At 52.1% G+C, this 24567-nt stretch overlaps 1 protein-coding gene across 22 annotated transcripts in view; it reads left to right on the top strand.

Annotated features, from left to right (window-relative positions):
• The window catches only part of TACC2 (transforming acidic coiled-coil containing protein 2), a 213667-nt gene that overhangs the window by 81278 nt on the left and 107822 nt on the right, over positions 1–24567 (top strand). For all 22 annotated transcript variants that reach the window (XM_086681051.1, XM_086681064.1, XM_086681069.1 and 19 more), the window contains one exon: positions 22687–22812. In XM_086681051.1, the coding sequence (XP_086537177.1) occupies positions 22687–22812 (126 nt within the window). The remainder of the gene's footprint in view (positions 1–22686; positions 22813–24567) is intronic.

Genomic DNA, 24567 nt, shown 5'->3' on the forward strand with positions numbered 1-24567 from the left:
CGAGAGAAGAGACAAAAGCCACTTAGCAGAGTGCCAGCTGGGTAGCAAAATGCTCGCAAATGTTAACGAGTACTATAGTTTTAAAAAAGTTTTTCAGTTGCCTTTTTGGTTTCCTTTATCTGATTGTTGAGTGGGGAAGGCGGAGAGCAAGCCGTCATGTGGGGGGTATCTTTGCCACCTTTCCCAGCTGGCAGCTGAGGGGATCACCTGTTAGGTGAGCGTGCTTTTTTGGGTTGGGTCTCTGGTGGCTGGGGGAAGCCTTGAGATCTGTCTTGCTGCAGAAGAAGGACGTTAAGGTGCCGTGAGGTCCTAGCTGGAAAGGCTGAGGGAGGCTGGTCCTGGGGGAGGGGACCCTTCTGCCAGTTGAGGGGAAAGGTGGCAGGGATGAGCCGTGGGCCGACAGTCAGCACAGCAGGGACGAAGCCCGTGCAGGGGCAGCACTGGGGGAGACTAGGTTTTCTGCCCGCAAGCCGACCACACTCTGGTTCAAGAGACAGCACACAGGCATTAGAAGACAAAAACAGCTCAAGGCCCTAATCATCTTTGCCTTTCATTTGGCAATTGATGTAGGTGGCCACCAGCCCGGATCCCGAAGGTATTCTCCGCGAGGCAGGGGGTTTGTCACTTCTGTCCACGCCTGTCTGCCAGCACCTAGGAGGACCTAACCCATTGAAGGTGCTCAAGAAATCTTTGTTGAATGAGCTAATTGTAGACTTCGTTATCACAAAATGTTCCTCGGTAGATTCAAGAATAGGTTTCATGCTCACTACCTGGAGCATTCTATGTTTCTTCTCCTGCCCCGTTTCCTTCTTTTCTTAGCTCAACATTTCAGCAATGTCATTTAGTGATGTACCACCTTGAAGACTTACCTTATCTATAGACCGCTCATATCACTATCTACTTACTGTTTGTCTTTCTACTGCTCCATTTGTATTTCCTTGTATTATTTTGTTCTGTCCCGGGGAATCTCTGGGAAGTTAGAGGTTTGGTGTGCTAATTACGTTTCTTTCGTTATATGCTTTAAGTGCATGACTATTAAAATATCCCAAGAGGAGTAATCTTAATACGGTAACACCTTTTTATACTCTACAACTCACCTTAAGTATTCCCTCTTCTGGAAAATCTCCCTGGACCTCTTGCAGGGCTGATGAAATATTCCCTTTTTGCCCCTATCGTGTAGTAGTCATTCCCTCGTCTGACCTTAGGAGTGAGCACAGAGACCTTGCACAGGGCCCCAACATAGCAGGTACTCGATAAGTGATTTTGATGGGCTGAACGAAACTCCTTGAGCGTATCCAAGTTTACAACGTCTGGCTACACGTAGGTGCCCCGACCAGAGGCCCTGTTATTCCATGAGGACAACATTCAGGGGCTCAGTGTTCCTGAGCTCCTATTCGGGTGCCCGCCAACAAGCCAGATACATGAACTTCCATTTAGACCCACACCCCCAGCAAAGAGCGAGTGTGTTCTTTGTCCAGGGAGATATCACGTACTCCCCATCGGTTAACCAGCCAGCCCTGCGTATTTCTAGTGTCCGGCCTTATTTCCCAGATTTCTCCGTGTATCCGATTGTGGCATTGGCAGTCCAGGGAGGGGCCCTTGGTCCAGTGGGGCAGCAGCAAGTCTTGGGATAGAATGGAAGTTCCTTTCAACCTACTGAAATAACTTCAGTTGTGTTTACTGACGTAACCTCTACACCCCACGTGGGGCTTGAACTCACAACCCCAACCGAGCTCAAGAGTTGTATGCTCTTCCCACTGAACCAGCCAGGTGTCCGTAAAAAATGACTTCTAGTATACGCACTGTACCCTCTCCTTCTTCAGGCACAAATGCCAGTTACCCCTGGGGTTGGTTGGTGTTCCTGGTTCCTCGCTCCTGCTTCTTGCCTCTCCAGCTTGAGCCTGTCTTTCCAGGCAGGGTCCTGCCTTATACGGTTTTGTCCCCCCCGTGGGCACCCGGGACAGTGATTGCAGATGCTCAGGGAATATTTTATTAGTTTGCAGGTATTTTTGTGTCGGGCAAGTTTGGGCACAGGTTTCCAGCCTGGCTCCCCATGTTCGTGTGGCTTGTCACTTCTCAGCCACAGCAAAATACCGTTGCCACAACAGAATATTAAAGGAAACTGCAAACAGGTAGCCAAGCCTTCTTTAGTGGACAGGGCAGGGGTGTTTCCTAGGCACCAATTTGCCTTTTGTAGTCCAGAAGGCTCCCTTGGCTAATGGTCTTTCATTTGCTTTATTGTGGCTTGCCATCCCTCTCTGCAGCCTTAGGTTTGGTATCTTCTCAACAAATGAGCACTTCTCAACATCACTGAAGTTGATCGTTCCGTCAGGATGCTTTTCAGGATGCAAGTAACAGATGGCCCGATACAAGAAAACCTCGGCCATAATAGGTCCATCCCCTCACCCGCAGGGAGTCCAGAGGCAGGGCACTGTTAAGGTCGAGTAATTCATTAGCTCATTTCATCTGCCCTTCTACCCACATGTGGTCTGTTGGCTGATGTCCCCCTGGTCATCGTTTCAAGCTGCCTGCGGCAACACCAAGCATGAGCCCTCGAGACCACGTCAAGAGGCAGGGGGACATCTGGGTGGGAGATACACCATCTTGTGTCTTCTCTGAAGACTCAGGACAGTGTCTCCATAAGCCCAGCTGACTTCCCTTTCTGTCTCACTGGCCGAGGGTCACATGTCACATGTGTCACGATTATTGGAACATAAGCAAGTCAGTAAATAGGGAGAGGGAACCTCACTTTTGGAGACTACCAGTGACCCTCGCCGCCAAACTTTGCTTCAGAGTTTCTCGCAGTGTGGTTTGGAAAGCGTCTCCGCCCAGAACATGCTTGCTAACATGCACATTCTTTGAGCCTCCCCTTCCCTGACCTGCTGAACCAGAATCTCTGGGAGCACTTTAACAATAGACCAGTGAGTCTCACGGGCACTGAGTTTCAGACGATAGGTCTGGTGTTTGTGGTGGTCTCATTGACAGACCGTAGGCAATCCTTCGGCAATGCTGATCCCTTTGCGGGGAGGCCGAGAGAGCAAAAGGAAGGAAGAGTTAGGCTTCAAAATTTCCCTTCCCAGTCCTTGCCTTTTGGAGATTCAAACAGAAATATTAACTGATGCAGGGGCCCCTGGGTGGCTCAGTCGGTTGAGCATCCGACTTCGGCTCAGGTCATGATCTCGCAGTTCGTGAGTTCGAGCCCCACGTCGGGCTCTGTGCTGACAGCTCGGAGCCTGGAGCCTGCTTCCGATTCTGCGTCTCCTTCTCTCTCTGCCCCTTCCTCACTCATGCTCTGTCTCTCTGTCTCTCAAAAATGAATAAATGTTAAAAAAAATTTTTAAAAAAGAAATATTAACAGATGCAATGTTGATATCTAGGATTTGCTTCAAAAATAATCTGGGTAGCAACGGGGAAGTGAGCATGGGAACAAAACAGAAATGGCCATGACTTGATAATACTGAAATCGGGTAAGATACATATCATTATACCGTTCTACTTACATTTCAAAAAAAAAAAAAAAATCTCCTTCCGGGAAACCTGCCCGGTCCCGGTGCAGCCTTTGACCTTGGGTGTCACTCTCCTTCTTGAGACTCAGGTGGGATGCCAGGATTCCAAAAGCAATGGTTCTTTTCTTCAAAGCAGTGTTGGCACATTTTATCCCCCCCACCCCCGCCCCCCAGCTTCTCTCCAAACGAACCTTCTCTCCAAACAAAATCTTGTGTGGAACCCAAAGATAATGACAAATAACAGTGGGAGAGCTCTGGTCATAGGTACTATGGGTGCCTCCCGGGCAGCCTTAAAGGTAACCCCAGAAACCCTAGAAGAGAGATTAGCAGCGGCTGCACTGCAGCAGCCGAAACAGTGCTGAAAACACTCATACAGACAGCATTTCTGCGGAGGCCTTGGCCCTGTACTTAGCCCCAAGAAATCCTTCGGATGTGAAGATTCAGTCCTGGATGCAGTTACTAAGGCACGTGCTTCCTGCCTGCGATTCCATCTTTTTCTATAGTCTCCGGGTATCCCAAGTCCCAAGGCACAAGCACACATCTTTCCTCCTCTGTACCAGCAGGAGGAGACAGGGAGTGCACGTTCACTATAGCTTCAGCTTTGCGGGCTGGGCAGCATGTCTGGCTGTGGCTGGGACCAGAACCGTGTGGGCCAGGTGAGAATTTCTGGTGTGGGTCAACTCCATTGGGTGGTGGGATTTGAATTTCAATTTCCTGTGATATAGGGAGCTCTTGACTTCATCTTTTTTTTTTAATGTTTATTTATTTATTTTAAGAGAGAGAGACAGTGGGGGAGGGGCAGAGACAGAAGGAGAGAGAGAGAGAGAGAGAGAGAGAGAGAGAGAGAGAGAGAGAGAGAATCCCAAGCAGGCTCCACACTGTCAGCACCAAGCCTGATGTGGGGCTCGATCTCATGACTGTGAGGTCATAACCTGAGCTGAAATCAAGAGCCTGAAATCAAGTTGGCTCAACCGACTAAGCCACCCAGGCCCCCCTTGACTTCATCTTCTTTTTTAAAAAAAATTTTTAATGTTTGTTTTTGAGAGAGAGCACAAGCAGGGGAGGGGAAGAAAGAGAGGGAGACACACGACCCAAAGCAGGCTCCAGGCTCTGAGCTGTCAGCACAGAGCCCGATGCAGGGCTCGAACCCACAAACTGCGAGATCATGACCTGAGCCAAAGTCGGACGCTTAAGTGACTGAGCCACCCAGGTGCCCTTTTGACTTTGTCTTCTAATGAGTATATCCTACACTGGACCATGGCTCTGTCTGGCCGCCAGTTGCCTAACACCACAGCACTGTTTGAGCGTGGAGATGCCTTGGAGGAGTGCTAGGGACAAGCCTTGCTCGGCCAGAGTGATCTCCTGCAGTGAGTAATGTTAGACGCTAGAAACATTCCTAGAATTCAAGATACTTTCATAAAATCCTTCAACAAAGAGTAAATCACAATAATAACCAGATACCTACCGCCTTGGTTTCCTATTGCTGTTGTAATAAATTACCACAAAATTAGTGGCTTAAGACAATATAAATTTATTTTCTTATAGTTCTGCAGGTAAAAACGTCTGACACGGGTCTTAACTGCATTCAAATTACGGTGTCTGTAGGCGTGTGTTCCTTTCTGGAAGCCTAGGGAAAAATCTACTTCCTTGCTTTTCTGCAACCACATCCATTGGCTCACGGTGCCCTTCAAAGCTAGCATAGCATCTTCACGTGTCTGTCTGTGCTTCCATTGTCACCCTTCTTTCCCTGACCTCTCTTCTTCCCCCCTCCTTCACTTCCAAGGACCCTTGTGATTACTTGGGGTTCACCTGGATAATCTAGGATAATCTCCCTATTTTAAGGTCTGGTGATTAGCGACCTTAATTCCATCTACAATCTTAATTCCCCTTTGCCATGTAAATTCACGTATTCATAGACCGTGGGGCTTAAGATGTGGACATTCTCAGTGCAGGGACATCACTTGGCTGACCACACCAGTGGGTTTTCAAAGCCCAGTGGTATCTTCCTTTGTCATGAAAGAGATGCATCCAGCAGGTTCCACGTGGAAGGGACAGCTCCTCAAATTCATCTTAGCTCTTTGCCTAATTGGAATGCTTGAGCTTAACAAGGTAGAGAGTGGCGTTTTTTGTTTGTTTGTTTGTTTTGCCATAAATGGGTATGACCTGGAATTAGGGCACAAGGACGCAGAAGACTGGGCATTACAATTCCCGCTTTTCCAATAGAGGATGGTATACACTGAAACAAATTAGAAGATTTTGGTCTCGGTTACCACATTTGTGAAATGGGTACAATACCCATTGTGAACAAGGAGTCTATTTAAATTTTTTTTTGTTCACTCATTTATTTTGAAAGAGAGAGTGTGAGCAGGGGAGGAGCAGAGAGAGAGGGAGACAGAGAATCCCAAGCAGGCTCTGTGCTGTCAGCCTAGAGCCCCACAAGGGGCTCCATCCCACAAACCGTGAGATCATAACCTGAGCCAAAAACAAGAGTCAGGCACTTAACGGACTGAGACACCTGGGTGCCACCTAGGTGTCTGTAACAAGGAATCAATTTAAATTTCCATCAGAAATGTGGCTCTTAGAAGCATGGTGTTTAAAAAAAATTTTTTTTTTTTTTAGTGGAAGGTGATAAAAGTCTATTTCTTTATTCTACATGGAATTCTCATTCAGGGCCATCAAACCTCAGGCATCTGTTTCTTTCTTTCTTTCTTTCTTTCTTTCTTTCTTTCTTTCTTTCTTTCTTTCTTTCTTTCTTTCATATATGATATTTATTGTCCAATTGGTTTCCATACAACCCCAGTGCTCATCCCAAAGGGCATCTGTTTCTTTAAGAGGAGGAAAGGAAGCGTTGAGTCATTTGTGAGTCTCTTGCCCTTTGGTCCCTGCATATAAAATATAGCAATGCTTTCTTGAAACCGAACTTAAAATAGGAAGCCTGGCATCCACATATAGCCACAGGCTCTTAATTCTTTTCCTTCTTTCTGCCTCGCTGCAGAAATAGCCAGAGGAAGGGTGAGCCTTCAGGGCGGTACAGGCAGGTAAGCGCCACTTCTGGGTATGAGGTCGATGTTAGCGCAGGAGTTGCTCTGGGGCCCTATAAGGGAAAAAATTACAACCAACAAGTCGCAAATGGAAACACAGGCTCCCTGGAAATACCGGGAAGCGGCTTGGCTTTAGTCTCTGCCTACTTCCGAGGGCAACCGCCCAGGAGAAGGCAATCAAGTTTGGCAAACTGTAGAGCACAGTGCACTCTAAAGCATCTGTGGTAGGGCAGGGTTGTTCGGTCTCCGCAGATGAAAAAAGAAGAGCCAGAATTTGGCTCCAAGGAACAAGCGAGGCACCATTTCATCCCCACCTTCTTTTTCCGGGGCCTGCTCCCGGCTCCCAAGCTGTGGGCCGATCGCAGGGTTGGAACCCAGGGCCCGCCCTTGGCCTCAGGCATTTCGCACGGTGCCTTCCCCGCCTTTGCCAGGCGTAGTGGAAAGCGCCGTGGAAAAACTCAGACCCATAACAAGTGGTCATGACTCAAAGGCTCCTGGAAGTAGCCTGCGGTGCGTTCGGGAGCCGCGTCCGGGCCGCGCCGCGTCCGTCCGGCTGCGCCCGTCCCCCGCTCGCTCTGCGGCCGCCGGGGCCCCGGGGCTCCCGGGCGCGCCGCCGCCGACCCCGCGCATTCCTGGCCCGGGAGGAGAGCGCGGCGGGCGCCCTGCGCGAGCAGCTGGCCGCGCGCGGGCCGCTCGGAGCGCCGAGAGCTGGGGGAGGAGCCTGGCCCGGCCGCCGCCGCGCTCCCAGTCATTGGCCTTTTGTGCTGCAACTTTGCCCGACCCTCGGGGGGCCGCGCCGCCCCCGCGCCCGCCCCGCGCCGTTGCCCCGGGAAAGTTTGCGTCGCCGGGCCGGGCCGTGGGGACTCCGCGCGCCGCCGCTCGGCTCGGGAAAGTCAGCCGCGTCCCCGAAGGAAGGCGACTCCGCGCGAGTCATCCGCGATCGCCCCGGGCGGGTAAGTGCGCCGCGGCCACGGGCGGGCGGGCGGGCGCCCTGGGTCAGGGAGGAGACGGGCGTCCCCAGGACCTTGGCCGCCAGACAAAGGCGTGCTGGAAGTGGTAGCCGAAGCTCGCCCCGCTTTCCCCAGGAGGCACTGGCTGCGGGCAGGAAAGAGGCGAAGCACGCATTTGTGGCCCCTGCTGGCAGAGGAGCGTGTCTGCGGGGCGGCCGGCGGGTCCCGGGAGTGTGCCCAGGAGGCTCGCTCCGGCGCTGAGACCGCTCGGGGTGCGCGCCCGCGGCCGGGGTCCCCGCCCAGGGTCGAGGTCTCCGCCCGCGGTCGGAGTGCGCGCGCGTGGCCGGGTCCTCGCCCGCGGTTGGGGTGCGTGCCCGGGGCCGCGGTCCCCGCCCATAGGTGGAGTCCCCGCTTGCAGTTGGGGTCCGGGACCGGGGTCAGCGCCCGCAGTGGGGTTCCCGCCGGGAGGGGTCCCCGCGGGGGCTCCTCCCGAGTTCGAGCGGTGCCACCCGGTCGCGCGGGGTCACCCCCGGCGGGCCACGGCGGCGCGTGGATTAGCCATAAAACTGCACTGCATTTCCTCCGAGTTGGGGACTTTTAAATTCTCGAATAGTTACGTCAGCGGGGCCGAGCGCACTTCAGGGCTCCGGCGAACACGTGACCCGCGGAGCTTCCCTCGGGCGTCCTTGACTCCCGGGCCCCCGCGGCGTGAGTCTTCCTTGGCCTCTGGACGTCGTCGAAAGGCGACTTCCAGAGTCCTGATTCCCCGCACTGGCCGAGGGCGCTTTCTGCAGCACGCTGTTGCCTTGGAGCTCAGGCCGTGTTCGTTGTCCTTCTCAGTGGTGGTCTTTCCTTAAAATGGCATCATCATCGTCATCGTCAGAGGGTTATCCTTGTTGTTCTTATCTGCTAGCTCTGCCAGATGCTGGGACAGGACCTGTGGCCATGGGTTAAATACAACCGAGATAGTGCGAGAAAGGGTGACTCCAGGCAAGGGTGGACTGGGGAGGTGGAAATAGGAGCTCAGTGTCAGGAAGGGCCCCCCAGGGGGTTAGACAGTGTGCAGGGGTGGGGGGGTGGGGTTTACCGCCGTCCCAAGCCTCTTACCAGCCCGGTACTGGAGATTCAAGGGTCCTGGTGCTGTTTTCTGTCTTATGCCAGAAGAGGGCGGAGATTTGTTAGAAGGCAAAGAACTCTGTGTTCTTCTTTCTCTGGGATTCTCCATGAGGCCACATTTCAAAAGCTGTTTTCATTGTAGTATTTGGAAGTGACTTTGGAAATGTCTGGGGCCATGTCCCGAGGCTGGGTTTCATCTGTGGTTTCGTCCATTCCTAATCACTTAACACGTTTCAGAGTCGAGTCTTCACGATTGTTTTCAGGGGCCCTGTTGAAGCTGGTGTAGCTGGAACTGGAAGGAAGGGTTTGCTGGGGATTGGGGAGTGGACTACGACAGCCGTGGACTTTGATCAGGAGCTCAGGCTGTGAGGTCTTGGAGAGAACAGGACCGGTTGTGCTGGGCAGGTGAGTCCCCTGGGGCTCCTGCTCACAGGCTCTGCCCTGGGCTCAGGCATTCTCCTCGGAGGAGAGCCGGAGCAGGAAATAGGTCAGGAGCTGCCCTCCTTGTGTAGATGCCACGGCCGGACTCTCGGGTGCCCGGTGCGTCCTCTTCGTCTCGTGCATTGTTGCTAGTCCCTCATTGCAGGTTACTTGCCGAGCTTCAGGTAGGCCAGGCACCCTAGAGCCCGACCCGCCACAGGCTTCACCCGCTTATGGAGATCCACTGAGCAAATGCGCCCCGTCTGGGAAACCTGGACAGAAGCTGCTCCCGGTCCCTCTGTTCACCTCCTTCCTCTTTGTCTCTAAGTTTGAGCCCTTAACATTGATTATAGCTGGAGGGAAACTGGAAGATCCAAGTTGCATTTTACAGGTGCCCAAAGGGAAAGTCGGACAAGTCCAGAGTCACATGTGAAGGTGGGACTCAAACCCAGGACCCCAGACACCTGGCGCGGTGTGCCTTCAGCCAAGTCCTGCGGCCTCTTTGGTCTCATCCTGCTTTGTACTGTGGTTATTTATGTTTGTCATTTCTATGGAGACAGACACGACTCGAACGAGGACCTGCCTAGCTTGTAGTACACCCTGCAGGAGTGACACGGGCCTGGAAAGGGGCGGGGGGGGTTGGTCAGTGGTGGTTGAAGTGAGTAAGACACAGGCCCTGCTTTCAAGGAGCAGTGTGTGTGTGAGAGAGATACTCCTGAACATACACCCGCTGGTCAGGCTTTATGAGGAGGCTAGTGCCCAGTAGGGGATGTCTGGAAATATACGAGGGTGTTTTGCTTGTCACTGTGACCAGAGAGGCCACCACTGATATCTCTCTGGTGAGGGTCTGGGATGCTGTGCATGGGATATTCCTGTACAACCAAAAACTGTCTCGTCCGCAATGCCAATAGCACCCCCTAGAGAGGACCCTGCAAGGGTCAAGGGTTTGGGGAATTGGGAGAGACCAATTCTACTAGAAGATGCATGATGGGGGTCTATGGGCTTTTGAGGCCCCAGGCTGCAGGTGTAGATGAGGCTGGGAGAGACCGAGGGCTGAGTTTAGAGCACGTGTGTGTGTGTGTGTGTGTGTGTGTGTGTGTGTGTGTGTTCTTTGGAGGTTCAGTTCCACAGCCAAAAGCAAATGGTTCGGGGATGAACTGTGGTTTGGGTTTATAGGCCCTGGTACCTTTTGTACAATCAGGAGAAGGTCTAGGAGGCTGGTGATCGAGTCTCTGACTCTCCCCTCGCAGAGGAGCAAAGCGAAGAAGGAGAAGGCTGCAGAACTGGGTGCCCTGGTCTCGCCCACTGTGACGCATGTGAAATCTGGCTCGGTGGCTGGGTTTTGTCTCCCTGTCCCTCACCGAGGTCACGGTCCTTTGTCTATAACCTCGATAATCATTTCCACAGCAACTCACTGGGATGACAGAGCGGCCCAAGGGTTACGGAACCGTTCAGGACAAAGGAAAAGGCATGAAAAAAAGAAGACCCGGGGAAACAAAGCTCCCAGTTTAGAGACTGAGCTCCTATATTTGAGTCTCTGCCCCACTCTCGCCAACTGTGTGCCCTCGGGCAGGTCACTAACCATTTCTGAGTCCCCATTTCCGTCTCCTCGTGGTGGGGACACATACCCCTGCCCGCCTGGCTCCATGGAACTGTGGGGGCAAGTGCCATCAGGTGCCCGCAAATACCTGGCAAACTGACGTGCTGTGCAAACAGGAATTCCTGGTTCTGTTTCTCACCTGGTTATGATTCAGTCCCTAATACCTCCAAGAGCTGATTTTTATTGTTATTATTTTTATTTTATTTATTTTTTAAAGGTTTATTTATTTGAGAGGGAGGAGAGAGAGAGGGAGCGGGCGAGCACAAGCGGTGGAGGGGCAGAGGGAGGGAGAGAGAATATGAAGCAGGCTTTGCGATGTCAGCACGGAGCCCGCGGTGAGGCTTGAGCCCACGAATTGTGAGATCACGACCTAAGCCACAATCAAGAGCCGACGCTCAACCGACTGCGCCATGCAGGCGGCCCTCCGAGAGCTTAGTTTTACTCTTAGGATTTTTAGGTGGGAATGAGACGGTGTGCTAGTCAACATCGTTCTCTTATTTGGAATCCGCTCCTCTAGCCTCTGGTTTTGTCTGTCCTCCCGTTTCATTGGTCATTTCTATTTTGCCCAGAAAACAAGTAAAAATAACAGAATAGGAAACTCACTTCAGCTCTGCCCACAGAGAGCAAATCTGGGGAGAAAAATGGAAAGAAAAAGCAGCTGCTGCATGGGCTCATATGCAGGTGTGGCTGTTTCCAGCCGCCCTCATCCCTCTCCCTGTGCACCTGTGGCCACGTGGGCCCCCCCCCACCCACCCCCTGCCATCTGTGTCATTTACAGCCATGGCTTCTGGCCAGCAGTCCCAGCTTCCAGCTCCCGAGGGCAGGGGCTTAGTTCACATCATGATGGTTCCCCCAACGGGAGCCCCGTTCCAAAGAGAAGAGGCTGTAAGAGGTTGGCTCATGTCAGCATCAGGAACATCTTCTCCTTCCGTCTTTTATCTTTCTGACTCTCGGCTTCCCATGGCTGCCTGCCCTCCAGCTGCCTCCTTCCTGCTAAAAAAGAAGGTTCGGTATCTTGTGTGTGCCTTCAATGCAGCTCGCCCAGAAACCTGCATTCGACAGCTCCCTGCGTCGAGCTCCCAGGGTATCTGGCGGTCAGCCATGTGCCAGGGTCTCCCTCATCGAGGGCTGACCAGACCCCGCCTCGTGTCTCCCACCCTCCCCTCTGGAACTGCGGGTAGATGCCTTTGTTCCTTGCAGAGGGTCTAGGCTTCACTGCATTCTGTGTGCGTAGGGAGAGCTGTCCCGGGTATTTGTGCTACTTGTGTGGTTTTGGAACCAGGGGGAAAGCAATCCGTGACCGTCAGAAGAAACTGAGGATTCAGCAAGGTTTACAAACACCAACAGGTAAACTTTGGCCTTGTCTGTGTAAAAACGCTCAAGGCATTCGTTCAAACTCCGGCGTGCGAGCTGAGATGCCCGCTCTTACGCTCGAAAAAATTAGAGAGGAAGCCGGCTCTGGTCTGAATTAAGTGGCAGCGAGGGCACTCTGGTGGCAGCAGCTGATAACATCTCTCTGCTGTTGCTACTTTCCATGCAAACATATCGTCAGCAAATATCTATTGAGCCCCTGTGATGTGATTGACACCATGCTTTACACATGCTTCGTGCTCTTATCTCTTTCAACAATCTTTTCAAGTTATACAATTTGTCCCCATTTCGCAGGGTCAGAGACTGAGGCTCCAAGAGGTTAACAAACTTGCCCAGGGCCAACATGGCTAGTAAATGGCAGAGCTGGACTCAGGCTCAGATCTACCCTCTCCAGAGCCTGGGCCGTCTGGTACTTAGACTCGCTACCCACCCACCCGCCCTGTGGATGACTCAGTTTGATTTCTGTGCCAGTGTTTTGGTGGAAATGAGTTCGGCTCCATGCACTGGCTTTCGGGAGAAGTAGGCACCCTGGGCCAGGATCTTGACCCCAGAAGTGCTGGCCCGTTTGGCAGGTGTCTTGTCTTGGCCTTGTCCCTTTGATTCGGGGGACAACTGCATCATCACTCCCCTGAGCGTGTGGCTTTTCCCGGCACCTGGGTGGGATAAGTTCATTGTCTCTTGAAAAGAACAGTGGGCACCGCCTCCTTGCCTCGTCCTCCTGGAATGACTTCCTCCCCTTTGGCTTGTCATCAACCCCCATTCTTGCGCCCATTAACCCCAAGGGGTGTGGGAATGGCAGCCCGATTTTAAGGCATGATTAAGTTGTAGACGAGAAAAACGTCTCCTTCCGCACCTCCTCCCTACCACCAGGCCTCCTGGGAGCTGGAGCCTTGAGTCACCAGGTCACCCCCTCCCTCCCGTCCTTAAATCCTAACCAGGAACCTGGCCCCTGGCCAACGGGGCACTGTCCAGGCCTTCTCCCAAGCCAGGCCAGGGGCTGAACCTCTGGAGCCTCAGGGTTTGCAGGTCAGAAAATCACTGGGCTGGAAGGAAGCAGAGACGACGAACTGTCCAAACCTCCTCTTCTGGAGGGGGCGCCCACAGCCCGGGGAGGGAGAGGGTTCACCTAGCTCGCCTGTGCCGGCTGCTCACCTGTTTTCCTGGGGGAGGCAGACCCCGCCCGGCAGCTTTCCTGTCACTGTTCACGGCTCATCCTGGAGAGAGATGCTGCTTGGGGCCGCGCGACCCGTCTGCCCGCGAGGCCTGGGGTCAGAGCAACCAGGATGGTGCTCGGCTCAGGGTGGCTTTGGGTAGAGTGACTTCCCTGCCCAGAAGCTCCATTTGCTCTTGGTGAAATGGGCTGTCGTGTTGCTTCAAGTGACAAATGGCCTGCATAGTGCCTGGCACACAGTGGATGTTCATGAACATTGATTCCCTTTGCTGCCACCTGGATTCCTTCCCGTCCCATGACGTGTGCTGGCGTTCACACGGAGCCAGGGGTTTGTGCGGTGTGCCCACACCTGGGGGCACACACCTGGGCAGGGGAGGGGGAGGCGTGCAGACTGGGACTGCGACAAAGCGCTTCCTTCCCGGGTGTCCTGTGGGGAAGGCCGTGCCCCCTGTTGTGTTTGTATTCATGATGCGGAGCACGTCCCAGGTGCCGGGTCCTTTGCCAGAGAAAAGTTCTGTGACTGGGCCCCACCCTCGCCACTCCCTGTTCAGACAGGGGCCAGCCACTGCCTGCTTTGGCAGATGGGAAACTGAGGCTCTGAGGAGTCTTTCCGCAAGGTCACGCAGCTCTTTATTGCTGGTGTGGGTCCAGCTCCTGCCTTCTGGCCCCACTCTGGCCTCCTGCCACCTGCCCCAGGGAAGTGGGGGAGGGGCCTTACTCATCAGCAGAGGCCCAGAGCCTTCCTTTCAGGGAGCGTGCCACAAATGTTCAACACCTTAAACATTTGGCCCCCAAATATGAAAAGCACAGCTCATAACTGAAACGGACAAATGTTCAATTTTGAGTGTCTATAAAGTGTCGCGTAGTATGACCCACGTTGTTGGAGCTCATTTACCTCTTCGATGACGCTGGCTTGCCTCCCTGTGGCTCTGTCTCTAGTGGCTCATTCACCCCCAGAAGCGTTTTCCTTGCTGACTCTGGGCCGGGAAGCTAGCAGGGAACACGGTAGATTGTCCTTTCCCTCTTGCTGGAGCCGTGATCCCCCTGCTGGCCTGTCCGCTCTTCCTGCCCCACAGTGCCCCTCCCCACCCCAGCCCCACCCCGTTGGCCCTGCCACCCCAGGGGCCTCCACGTGCAGCTGAACTGTGACATGCCCGCTGGAGGAAGGACCTGGGACACAGCGTGGGCTCCTGTCATGGGGACAGGCTCAGCGGCAGAAGGCCTGCGCTCTCGCCACTGTGTCTCTTTGCCAAGTTACTTCGTTCCTTGAGCCTCAGTCTCCTTTTGTAGAAAAGAAGTTTTCTGCCAGCTGCATAGGGATGATGGAGAATCACAAAACACAGCCTTTGGGGAAAGTCTCAGGTACCATACAAATATAAGTAGCTGTGTATTTTCTCAAGTTGTTTTTGAAGATGTTTAGTATTTTTTTTTTTAAGCGAAGGCTAAATCTTTAGATTGCTGGACTTTCGTATCGGGGAGTAGAAAATCTCTCTTCTCCCTGACGTGGGCTCTAGGATCTTACAGGCAAGTTGCTTTGCTTGGAGTTGTGTGGGAGATTCTCCCTGTTCCTAGCTCGAGCCAGGCCCCCCACGCTGTGGGGTTGCCCGGATCCTGTGCTTTGGGACTTGGGCTCAAATTCTGACCACTCCTCACCCCTTCTAAGGGCTGGATGAGCGAGCGTGTGCATAGTTCTTCCCTCCGTGGCAGATAAAAGCACTTAACAATGCTCTCTTATGACTATTGTCATTATCAAGCCTTTGATTGTAATTACTTAAATTTGTTACAACATTTAGTACATGCTAAAATACTGTCGTCGGCAGTAGGAACAGTGCCCTTGAGACCTTGGGCAGGCCCCTCATCTGTCAGGGTCGGCTTCCTCCTCTGCTCCCGGGCACGGTGGGACTCTGGTTTTAGGAATCCTATTATCTATTCGGCCCCACTCCTGTACCTGGCCTTCAGGAATGCCAGGTCATATCCTTCTCACCTCATCATTTCCCAGATCAGAAAAAGGACAAGTCGTTCTCCATAGGGGCTAAAAAAGAAAGCAAAGCATTGCTTGTCCTGAGCAGGTGCCAGGACCACAGAGCTGAATACCTGTGAGCACAATTTCTCAGGCTAAAGCCGAAGCAGAGCACAGGTGTATCCTGCCCCTCAGGCCAGAGGACGAAGGTTTTGTCTCCAAATGCCAACGGGGAGATCCGCAAAGGATGCGCGTGTGTGCTCCATATGTTATGTGCCGTGGCTGTGGCGCCTGGCCTTCGCCAGCTGGGTCATGCCCGGCGCGCAACGGGCCAACAGCTCGTGAAGATGTGAGATTTCAGAAGATTCCATTTTGCTGATTGACGACCGGCTTTGCTTTTTCTGAAACCGGAGTGAGCAGATGTGAGCTGCAGGGGGCTCTGTTTCAGCTGTGTTGGTGAGAGCTGCGCCGACGTTTTCCGGAGCGCAGCGCACGGCGTCGAGGGGGCCTTGCCCCGAGCTTGGGTGCTGCCTGGTCCTGTTATGACCTATCTGTTACTCTCTCTGTATTAGAAAAAAGGAAAGGTGGCGCATCAAAACCACATTTGTTTTCTTTCAAGGCTTTCTTTCGATGCTTATGTATTTATTTGGAGAGATTGAGAGACAGAGCTGGGGAGGGGCAGGGAGAGAGATCCCGAAGCAGATTCCGCGCTGTCGGTTTAAAGCCCGACGCGCGGCTTGATCTCAGGAACCGCGAGATCACGACCTGAGCGGAAATCAAGAGTCAGACGCTTAACTGACTGAGCCACCCAGGTGCCCCAGAATATTCTTTTAAACGGAACAGCTGACTTCACTGAAAGATAAGTCTTAAGTAGATAATAGTACAGTAGGTCTAAGGTATTAAGTGCAAGGTGTGAAGTTACTAACGTGGTTTCCAGCCAATTAGATACTCAGAATGCAAATCACTTTTGATTTCTCCCATGGCACCCGCACACGCCTGGTGCTGGGCAGACGTCACGAAGCCTGTGGCACGGCGGGCCCCAGCTCCTCTGCAGGTGCCAGGGTTCCATCCAACGTTGACCCGGCACCTGAACTGCTCTGCGGCCTTGCTTGCATTTCTTCTCCCTTCGACGTATTCCCCACCCTGGTACATAGCGCCACCTCCCGAATATTCTGCTGCGGGGCACCTGGGTGGCTCAGTTGGTTGGGCCGAATATTCTGCTGCTCCCCTGCTCGTAAATCTCGGACGTTCCCCATCGCTCCCCAGCCAGCAGATTCTTGGCCTGACTTTTGAGGCCTTCTCCAAGCTGGCCTGGGCCCCGGCTGCCCAGATGAGCGTCCACGGCTCCCCTCCTGGGCGGCCCCATCACTTGCCACGGTGTGTCCTCTAGGACCCAAACTGAGTCCCGGGACACTGGGGTGTGGCCGTTTGCCCGCGTGCCTTTGCCCAAGTAGTTGTCGTTACTGAAATAATTTTCAACTTACGGAAAAGCCACAAGAAGAGTAGAAAACTCCCATATTCCCTTTGCCCGGATGCCTCCGTTGTTGACGCTTCACCACATGTGCTTGGTCACTCCCCTGTATTAGCCTGTCTCTTTTTCTGGATCATTCGAGAGCCAGGTGCAGACACGACTCTGCCACCCTCCAAAATACAAACCAAAATAGACACTCCAGTGTTCGCCTCCCCCGGAACAAGGACACTCCAGCATCACGCCAATGCAGCCATCCAACTGGGAAATAGATGCACTGTGTGACCGTATCACCCAGGCGTCAGGACCCATTCAGACTCACCAGCTCGTCCCCTTTTCCATCTGATCCCAAATTCAGTCCAGAAGCATGTGTCCTACTCGACGTAAGCTTGCGGACTCTCTTCAGTCTGGGAGAATTCCTCAGTCTCCCCTTGTCTTTCATGACCTTGAAGAGTACGGGTCTTTCATTCTGGAAAAATCCAACCTGTGTCTATCCATAGTTTTCTCATGACCAGACTCTGGCTGGCCGTTCTGGTCAGTCATCCCACGGAAGTGATGCTGTGCTCTTCCCAGGGGGGTCGTGTCCCAGAGCACAGCATGATGACCGTCCCTCCGCCAGGGATGGATCAGTGATCCTGGTTGATGCCTGGCCAAGTTGGTGCCCACCAGGTTTCTCCACCAGTAAGTGGATCCAAGAGCACACGATATCCTTTCCTTCTTTAAACCACCCGCCTGCCTTAGCAACCTTTGATGGCTGCCCGAATTGACCACCGCCCAGATGGTTCTGCAATGGTGACTTCGCTTCCATCATTCCTCCTACGCTTTTGACAAGTTGCCCTTGTACTGGAGACAGGAACTTTTCCTTCTCCCCTTTTTGTGCATTTGTCTGTATCTTGGTATCTGTGTGAACTCATGGATTATTACTTTACTGGATGGGTTAGAACCCATTAGTATTTGTATTTTTTTATGCCCGAATACTCCCAGATTTGGCCAGCGGCAGCCCCTTGGAGGTGATTCTTAACGTCCTTTTGACCTCTCTGGGCAGAGGGAGCTGGGAAGTAGAGGTATGTGTATGTGAGTGCGCGCGTGCGCGCGCGCACACACACACACACACACACACACACACACACACACACTGCTACACCCAGTTCTGTGTTTATCTCATGCCTCTGATTGCAACACTGCTCGAGAGTGCTTTAGAGCCTAATCACCTTTTGTATACGCAAATGCTCTGTGAGAACCTGGCTCCCATTACCTTTGATGTGGTTCTTTTTCTGCTGCTCTCCCTGTCCCTTCTCCTGTGACCTTCCTTGCCCTGTCCGAGGGAAGGGAAGGGAAGCTTAGTGGCTTTCCTTCCAAACCATCCGAGAGAGAGAGAGAGAGAGAGAGAGAGAGAGAGAGAGAGAGAGAAGAGGGAGAAGATTCTCTTTTTAATCCAGAAACCCTTTTGCACTCGTCTGACTGCTAAGCACTTTGCTTGCCCCGTTCCAGATCGCCCCACCTGAGAGAACCCTGGTTTTCAACCACAGTTTGTTCTGTTACCACCCTTCCCGGTTCTCTTTATTTTAGACTTTGAACTCCCCGTGCTCTTGATTGGCCTGTCAACTCCGGAGTGTGCGATCCCCATTTCCTTTTGACACTGCTCTGCTGAGGCACGATTGACACATAAAAAGCTGTGCATTTTGAATGTCCGCGACTCGCTGAGTTTGGGGATGAGAACACACCTGTGAGAGCTTCATCACCATCAAGACGTAAACGTGTCCATCATCTCCCAAAGTTTCCTTCCACTCCCGCTATTAGTATTAATTATTGTTATTATCTAGTGATCCCCATTGGATTCAGCCCGGGGCCCTTCTCAGGGCACAGGTCCCTCGTGTGTGCGTAGAGCTGAGGTGCAGGCTTTTTAGACCAGAATGTGACTGTCTTCCTTTCTGAAGCAGAGTCCTCTCTGCCTCAGTGTCTAAAGGGCGGGTGACTCATGGCCCTCTGGAGGAGCACTTGTTGAGGCCAGGGCCCCTCCCTGACATTCCAGCGGGAAATCAACCCTTTGCTGGCCTGACTAAATTTATAGTGGGCTGGTCCTGGCAGCTGGGGACAGCAGCTGGTGGTTAAAATCTCTGACAGATTTTTTTTTTTTTCCCTCCGAAAAATGTTTCGGTCGCTCTAGTCCGAGCACCACCACGGGGAGAACTTAGAAGCCATTTATAGCCTCTTGCAGTTGGCCCAAGAAAAGCTGCTTCATGAGAATCCCTCCACTTCCCCAGAAGCCAGCTCTCCCCCATTCTCAGCCATCCGGAACATGACTGGGTCACTAGGAAGACACAAAGGCCTCGGAGCTGCTGGTACAATGTGAATTTGACAAATGTTGTTTTTTTGTTTTTTTTTTTTTAGTAATTTCTTGTGGTTCAAGCTAATGTATGTATGTGTATACACACATACACTTTTATTTTAAAATTATTATAATTGTGTTGTACGGGAGGTTTATAAACCTGTATCAGTGCCTATTCACTCTTGATCTACACACTATTCTAACACCCCGAGCTTTGTGTCTTAGTCTGCACGTGAGAAGCAGAGAACTGAAGGCGTAAAGTAGAGGAGAGTCAGGTGGGTTAACAGAGGTGCTGGCTGACAGCCTGCGAGTGAGGGGCGAGGCTGAGTTGGGAGAGTCCTTGGTGACGGTGCAGCTCAGGGCCTTTGCTTTTACAGATGGAGCAGTCACCTGGCTGAGATCCCAAGGTGGGGCCGGTCTAGAATCCAGCCCTCTTGACTTCATGTACAATTGTGCTTTTAGTGCCCCGGCATACTTCCTCACTGACATCATAGTGACTCAAGATGCTGATTGTATGTCATCGAGAAAACATTTCATTATGTTCGAGATTCTCTGTTCAGAAAAATCGGAGAGGTGTCCGATAGGCTTTGAAACATAATTCCTCCCAAAGAGTTAAAGTAACAATGCCATCCCACAGAATATGCAGACAGATATCTCCTCCTCACCAGATCCTCCACTGGAACCTTCATTTTCCCCAGTGGTGCCTGACGAGCGAGGCATGGCTGCATTCGTGCCTTGGGACGAGGCCGACAAGCCCGTGGAAAATGTCAGCACAGAAGTGGGGACTTGACTCTGATTGTCCCATCGCTTCAAACTTTTGCTGAGTTAGTACAAACTGAAGTTGCTCCCTGGCACTTGAAACTGTCCTTAAATATGTTTTCTTATTTATTTTCCTTGTAAAAGCAGTGCATAGTCAGCACAGAACTAGAAAACAGAGACAAGTTCAACGGGAAAAAATACTCATGGGGCACCTGGCTGGCACAGTCCATGGAGCAGGGGATTCTTGATCTCAGGGTTGTGAGTTCAAGCCTCACATTGGGCACAGAGATGACTTAAAACCGTAAAAAAAAAAAAAAAAAAAAAACCCACTCATAATTGTACTACTGAAAGAAAATTACTATTAACACTTTGGCACGCATCTTGCTTGGTGCTTGTTCACTCTGCTACATGTTTCCTGCGTGTGTGTTTGTACATACGTGTACATATCTACATGTATACACACGGATATATAAACACTGATATACACGTGCACATGAGATCTGGATCATGCTACTGGCATATTTATTTATTTATTTATTTACTTACTTACTTACTTATTTTGAGAGGCAGAAAGAGAGAGGGAGAGAGAGAATCTTAAGCTGGCTCTGCGCTGTCAAGACTGAGCCCCGATGCAGGGCTCAGTCCCACGAAGCATGAGATCATGACCTGAGCCAAAATCAAGACTCAGATGCTCAACCAACTGAGCCTCCCAGGCGCCCCCATGCTACTGACAGTTTAAAAAACATTTCTTTAGTTAATGATGGACGTAATTACCTCTAGGGATGTGGAGATCTACCTTATTTTTTTAAATAGCTGCCAATAAGTCTGTTCTACAGCTTTGCCTTAATATGATTAACTGTCTCCTACTGTGGGACATTTTGGTTGTTTCCCGTTTTTTTGTTTTGTTTTGGGGGGGGGTTGCTATTATGGTCACAGATGTGATCAGCATCTTTGTTCAAACCTTAATCATCGTATCATCGTAAAATAAATTCTTGGAAGTACAGTGGCTGTGTTGAAGGGAACAAAGTCTTTTCTGGCTTTCCGTGTGTATCGCCAAAGCTCCTGGCTGATGTTTTTCCATTCAGGTTTTTCTTTTGTTTTTATTATTTTTATTTTAATTTTTTTATGACTTTGGAAAGTCGCTAATGCCTGTATTTTAGTATTCTCTGAATTGTGATCCAGAATCCTTGCCATCGTCCCGCCTCCAAGCTGGCTCCTTCCTTTTCCCCTTGTACCCATTTCTCTCTGACTCCTTGGGCCTGGTCGCAGGGCTCCGAGATCGAGTTCTGGGGGATTTGGAACGGTGGGTGGGAACCGTGGAGGAAGAAGGGAATGTCACAAGGTCCATGGGAATAAATAGTAAGGTGTGGTCATGGGCATGTGCTGGTCTCATCACATTTAAAACATAGTTTCCGGAAATTCACCCTGGGCCCCCCTGCCTCTCATTCATTTCAATGCCAAAGGCAGCACTTTGTGGCAGAGCCTTGGATAGAAGTTTGGGGCTGATTCCTTGGCTTAGGATCTAGTTCCAGTCCCTTGACCTGGCCTTGGGACCTGGCTCCCGTCCACCCCTCCCCTTCCCAGTCTCCGCCATCCACACTCCCGCCACACTGACCTTCCCAGTCTCTGTCATCCACACTCCCGCCACACTGACCTTCCCAGTCTCTGTCATCCACACTCCCGCCACACTGACCTTGTGTGTTCATTGCTCTGGAATGGCCGACTCCTTCCTGGTTCGGCGCTTTCAGATATGTGGCTGCAGACCCTCTGTCTTTCTCTGACTCTTCAACCTTTGGGACACGGCCTAGAGTGGTGGTTAAAAACCTTGCCCCTCGAGTCAGGCTTGGGTTTATATCCTCCTTCTGCCCCTTACCAGCTGTGCAACCAGGGACAAGTTATTCAGCCTCTCTGCGCCTTAGTTCCCATATCTGTAAAAACCCCATTACCGTGAGGTTAATGTTGGTACCCACCTCACAGGGTTGTCGTGAAGATCATATGTGGTGATATCTATGAGGACTGAGACTGGCAGTTCCTGGCACACAGTACACGTTAGTGAACATTCATTATCGCCGAGCTGACCGGGTGGCCTCACCTTACCCCCTAAACAAGGAAATGTTCCCTGTCTCCCGGCTGGGACCTCCTGGCTTTATCTCACACAGCCTTCTGTATCTTTCCTTCTTGGTGGTGACTGCGATTGGTACTAAACAAGCATTTCAAGAAATGTCTGACTCTCGCCTAAGACTGTAAACTCCATGAGGACGGGGCCCGCCTCTTCCTCGTTTACGACGCAAGAGTCAGGCTGCAATCCGTGCCTGCTCACGGGACAAAAGTGAGGGCCCTGCTCCTCACTGCCCAGAGCCAAGTTCATCAGAAAGAAACACTCATGGACCTCCGTGATGAACTAGTAAGATGTACCCGATTATGGAAGGGGGTTCCCAGCAGAGTGAGCTGTTGTGTTGACCAGACTGTGACGGTGACCTGTGTCCCTCTGCACTTTCAAAGCCCGCTGCTCTTGGAGGCTGTCTGGTATCCACCTTCTCAGTGGATGAAGGGCCAGTGCGGTTTTTAAAAGTTTCTAAGGCATATAGTTCAAAACTTAAAAAAACAAACAAACAAAACCGATTAAATGAATTACTAGGAAATGGAAACGATACCCGGCCAGGATTTCTCGTTCCTGAGCACTTGACACTCTGGGCCAGATAATTCTTTGTGGTGGGGCTGTCCTGGGCATTGTAGGATGTTTAGCAGCATCCTGACTTTTATTATTAGATCCACAGACAAAATTACTCTATCAAGTCGCCCTGCAGGCTTCTAAAGGCTCAGTTTCTATGTTTTCTCCTCCTGGGCCAGCGCCACCTGTGGGCCACACTTGGAGTAGCAGCAGATCCTTCCTGAAAGGGCCTGCTGGGGGTCCAGATAAACTGTGCTGTTCAAACACATTGAAAACTTCAAGGAACATTTCTGAGCCTGGGCTTTTTTCCTCTCCTCTCCCTAGGTCACCTGTAGCGGATGATGTCATCCAGCCAGCTGCCCTCGAGGACCTTGAAAACCCACTGTTAGCCGCCTCTCCCCACCAGAGTGAAGCCATCAGCCAGGTCTCCGGGGACCTGACAGCCCAGAGGTACCGTGGGGGCTGGGCCTGCGTCTGGTGGTGGGACCCCGGGGCCCAGCCTCTGAGGCTGCCTCCCTCCACTCCCCTCCCCTCCCGTGAACGCCACCCCTACGTAGGTTTGCACGCCTCTGCTGCACAGGGCTGGGGACTCTTCTTGGGGCCTTAGGGACCTAAGGGGACACCAAGAAGACCCCGCCCCAATGAACGATTTAGAGATCTGTTCCCTTGTGATCTTCAGGGGCCCCTACTTAAAATAGAAGTCCTCTGGGAGAGAGGACGTGCTATTTATATCTCTCCAAGGAATGACTCAGTTGACTGCCTCTGACCTCCCAGGACACGAGCTGGGTTAGCAGAGAGCTGTGCTCAGAGCAGAGGGGAGCCAGCAGCACCATGGGGAAAGGGACCGGGTCCTTGTGCCTTTGCTTGGCAGACGGGTTTTGCCGGGGTAGGGGGGGCGGGGGTTCTTCCCTCACCTGCACTACGTGCCTCGGCAACCCCACAGCAATTGCAGATGTCCAGGTACACTGTGCATAACCCCACTGGCACTTGATTTCCAACAGGCTTGCCCAGCATCAGCCTCAGGACTTGGCTCGGATGCCAGTACACACACACACACACACACACACACACGCACGCACGCACGCACGCACACACCTATCTCTCTCTATACACATGCTCCTCCCCACCCCCCCACATATATACATATAGGTTTATTTAATACACACACACACACACACACACACACACGCTTCCATTTTTGAGATTTAATTCACATATGATGTTGCATAAGTTTAAGGTGTTATACACAGATGTTTTAATTTATGTTTATATCAGTAAAGCAGCCCCAGTGTGTGACCCCACATGGCAGCAGGGAGAGCGTGCTGAACAGGCGCTCCCATGGACCCCGAGCTGGGAAGCTGGTGGGGCACACCCATCCATCCAAACCTCCCCCACCCCCCGGCCATTTTACAGGAGGGACCCAGAGGGGCAAGCGGAAGCTCTCTGAGCGCTGGATGCAGGACGACTTAGCTGTGTGGTTCTGTGGCTCCCAGAAGAGCTCACGTGTCTTTGGGTCTTGTCCGTGTTTCTGAAGTTCCCTCCCAGCCCTGAGACCGTATTTTTTTTTTCATTTTTATTTGTTTTTTAATATTTTTTAATGTTTATTTAGACAGAGGAGAGAGGCAGAGTGCAAGCAGAGGAGGGGCAGAGAGAGACAGAGACAGAATCGGAAGCAGGCCCCAGGCTCTGAGCTGTCAGCACAGAGCCCAATGTGGGGATCAAACTCACAGACTGCAAGATCATGACCTGAGCTGAAGTCAGACGCTTAACCGACGGAGCCACCCAGACGCCCCCCCTGAGACTGTCTTTTAAATGATTTGTCCCAGACCGCACAGTAGGCAGTGATAACTGCTCTTAAAGCTTGCTCTGAAGGCCCCTTCTGTGCCCCAGGCACCACACTTGAGTATGTCACATTGAGTGTCTCTGTAAATCCTCCAAATACCCCTAGGAGGTGAGGGGTTCTCTTAGGAACCCCTTCGCCATTTTACGTATGAGCAGACTGAGGCTCGGTTCCGTTAACGTGTTCAAGGACACGTAGCTGGAGAGTGGTGGAACTGGGATTCCAAGCAGGTCCTGCTGGCCTGCCAGCCTGTGTTCGGCTGCGGGGAGAGCCAGTTTCCGCCTCCCACAGTGCACGGGGTTCCGCCTACATCACTGGCCCCTTTCAAGTCCAAGGAAGATGACGCATTGTAGGGCTGTGTCACC

The sequence above is a fragment of the Puma concolor genome, chromosome D2, assembly GCF_028749965.1.
Source record: "Puma concolor isolate L17-30 chromosome D2, mPumCon1.1.hap2, whole genome shotgun sequence".
NCBI lineage: Eukaryota > Metazoa > Chordata > Mammalia > Carnivora > Felidae > Puma > Puma concolor.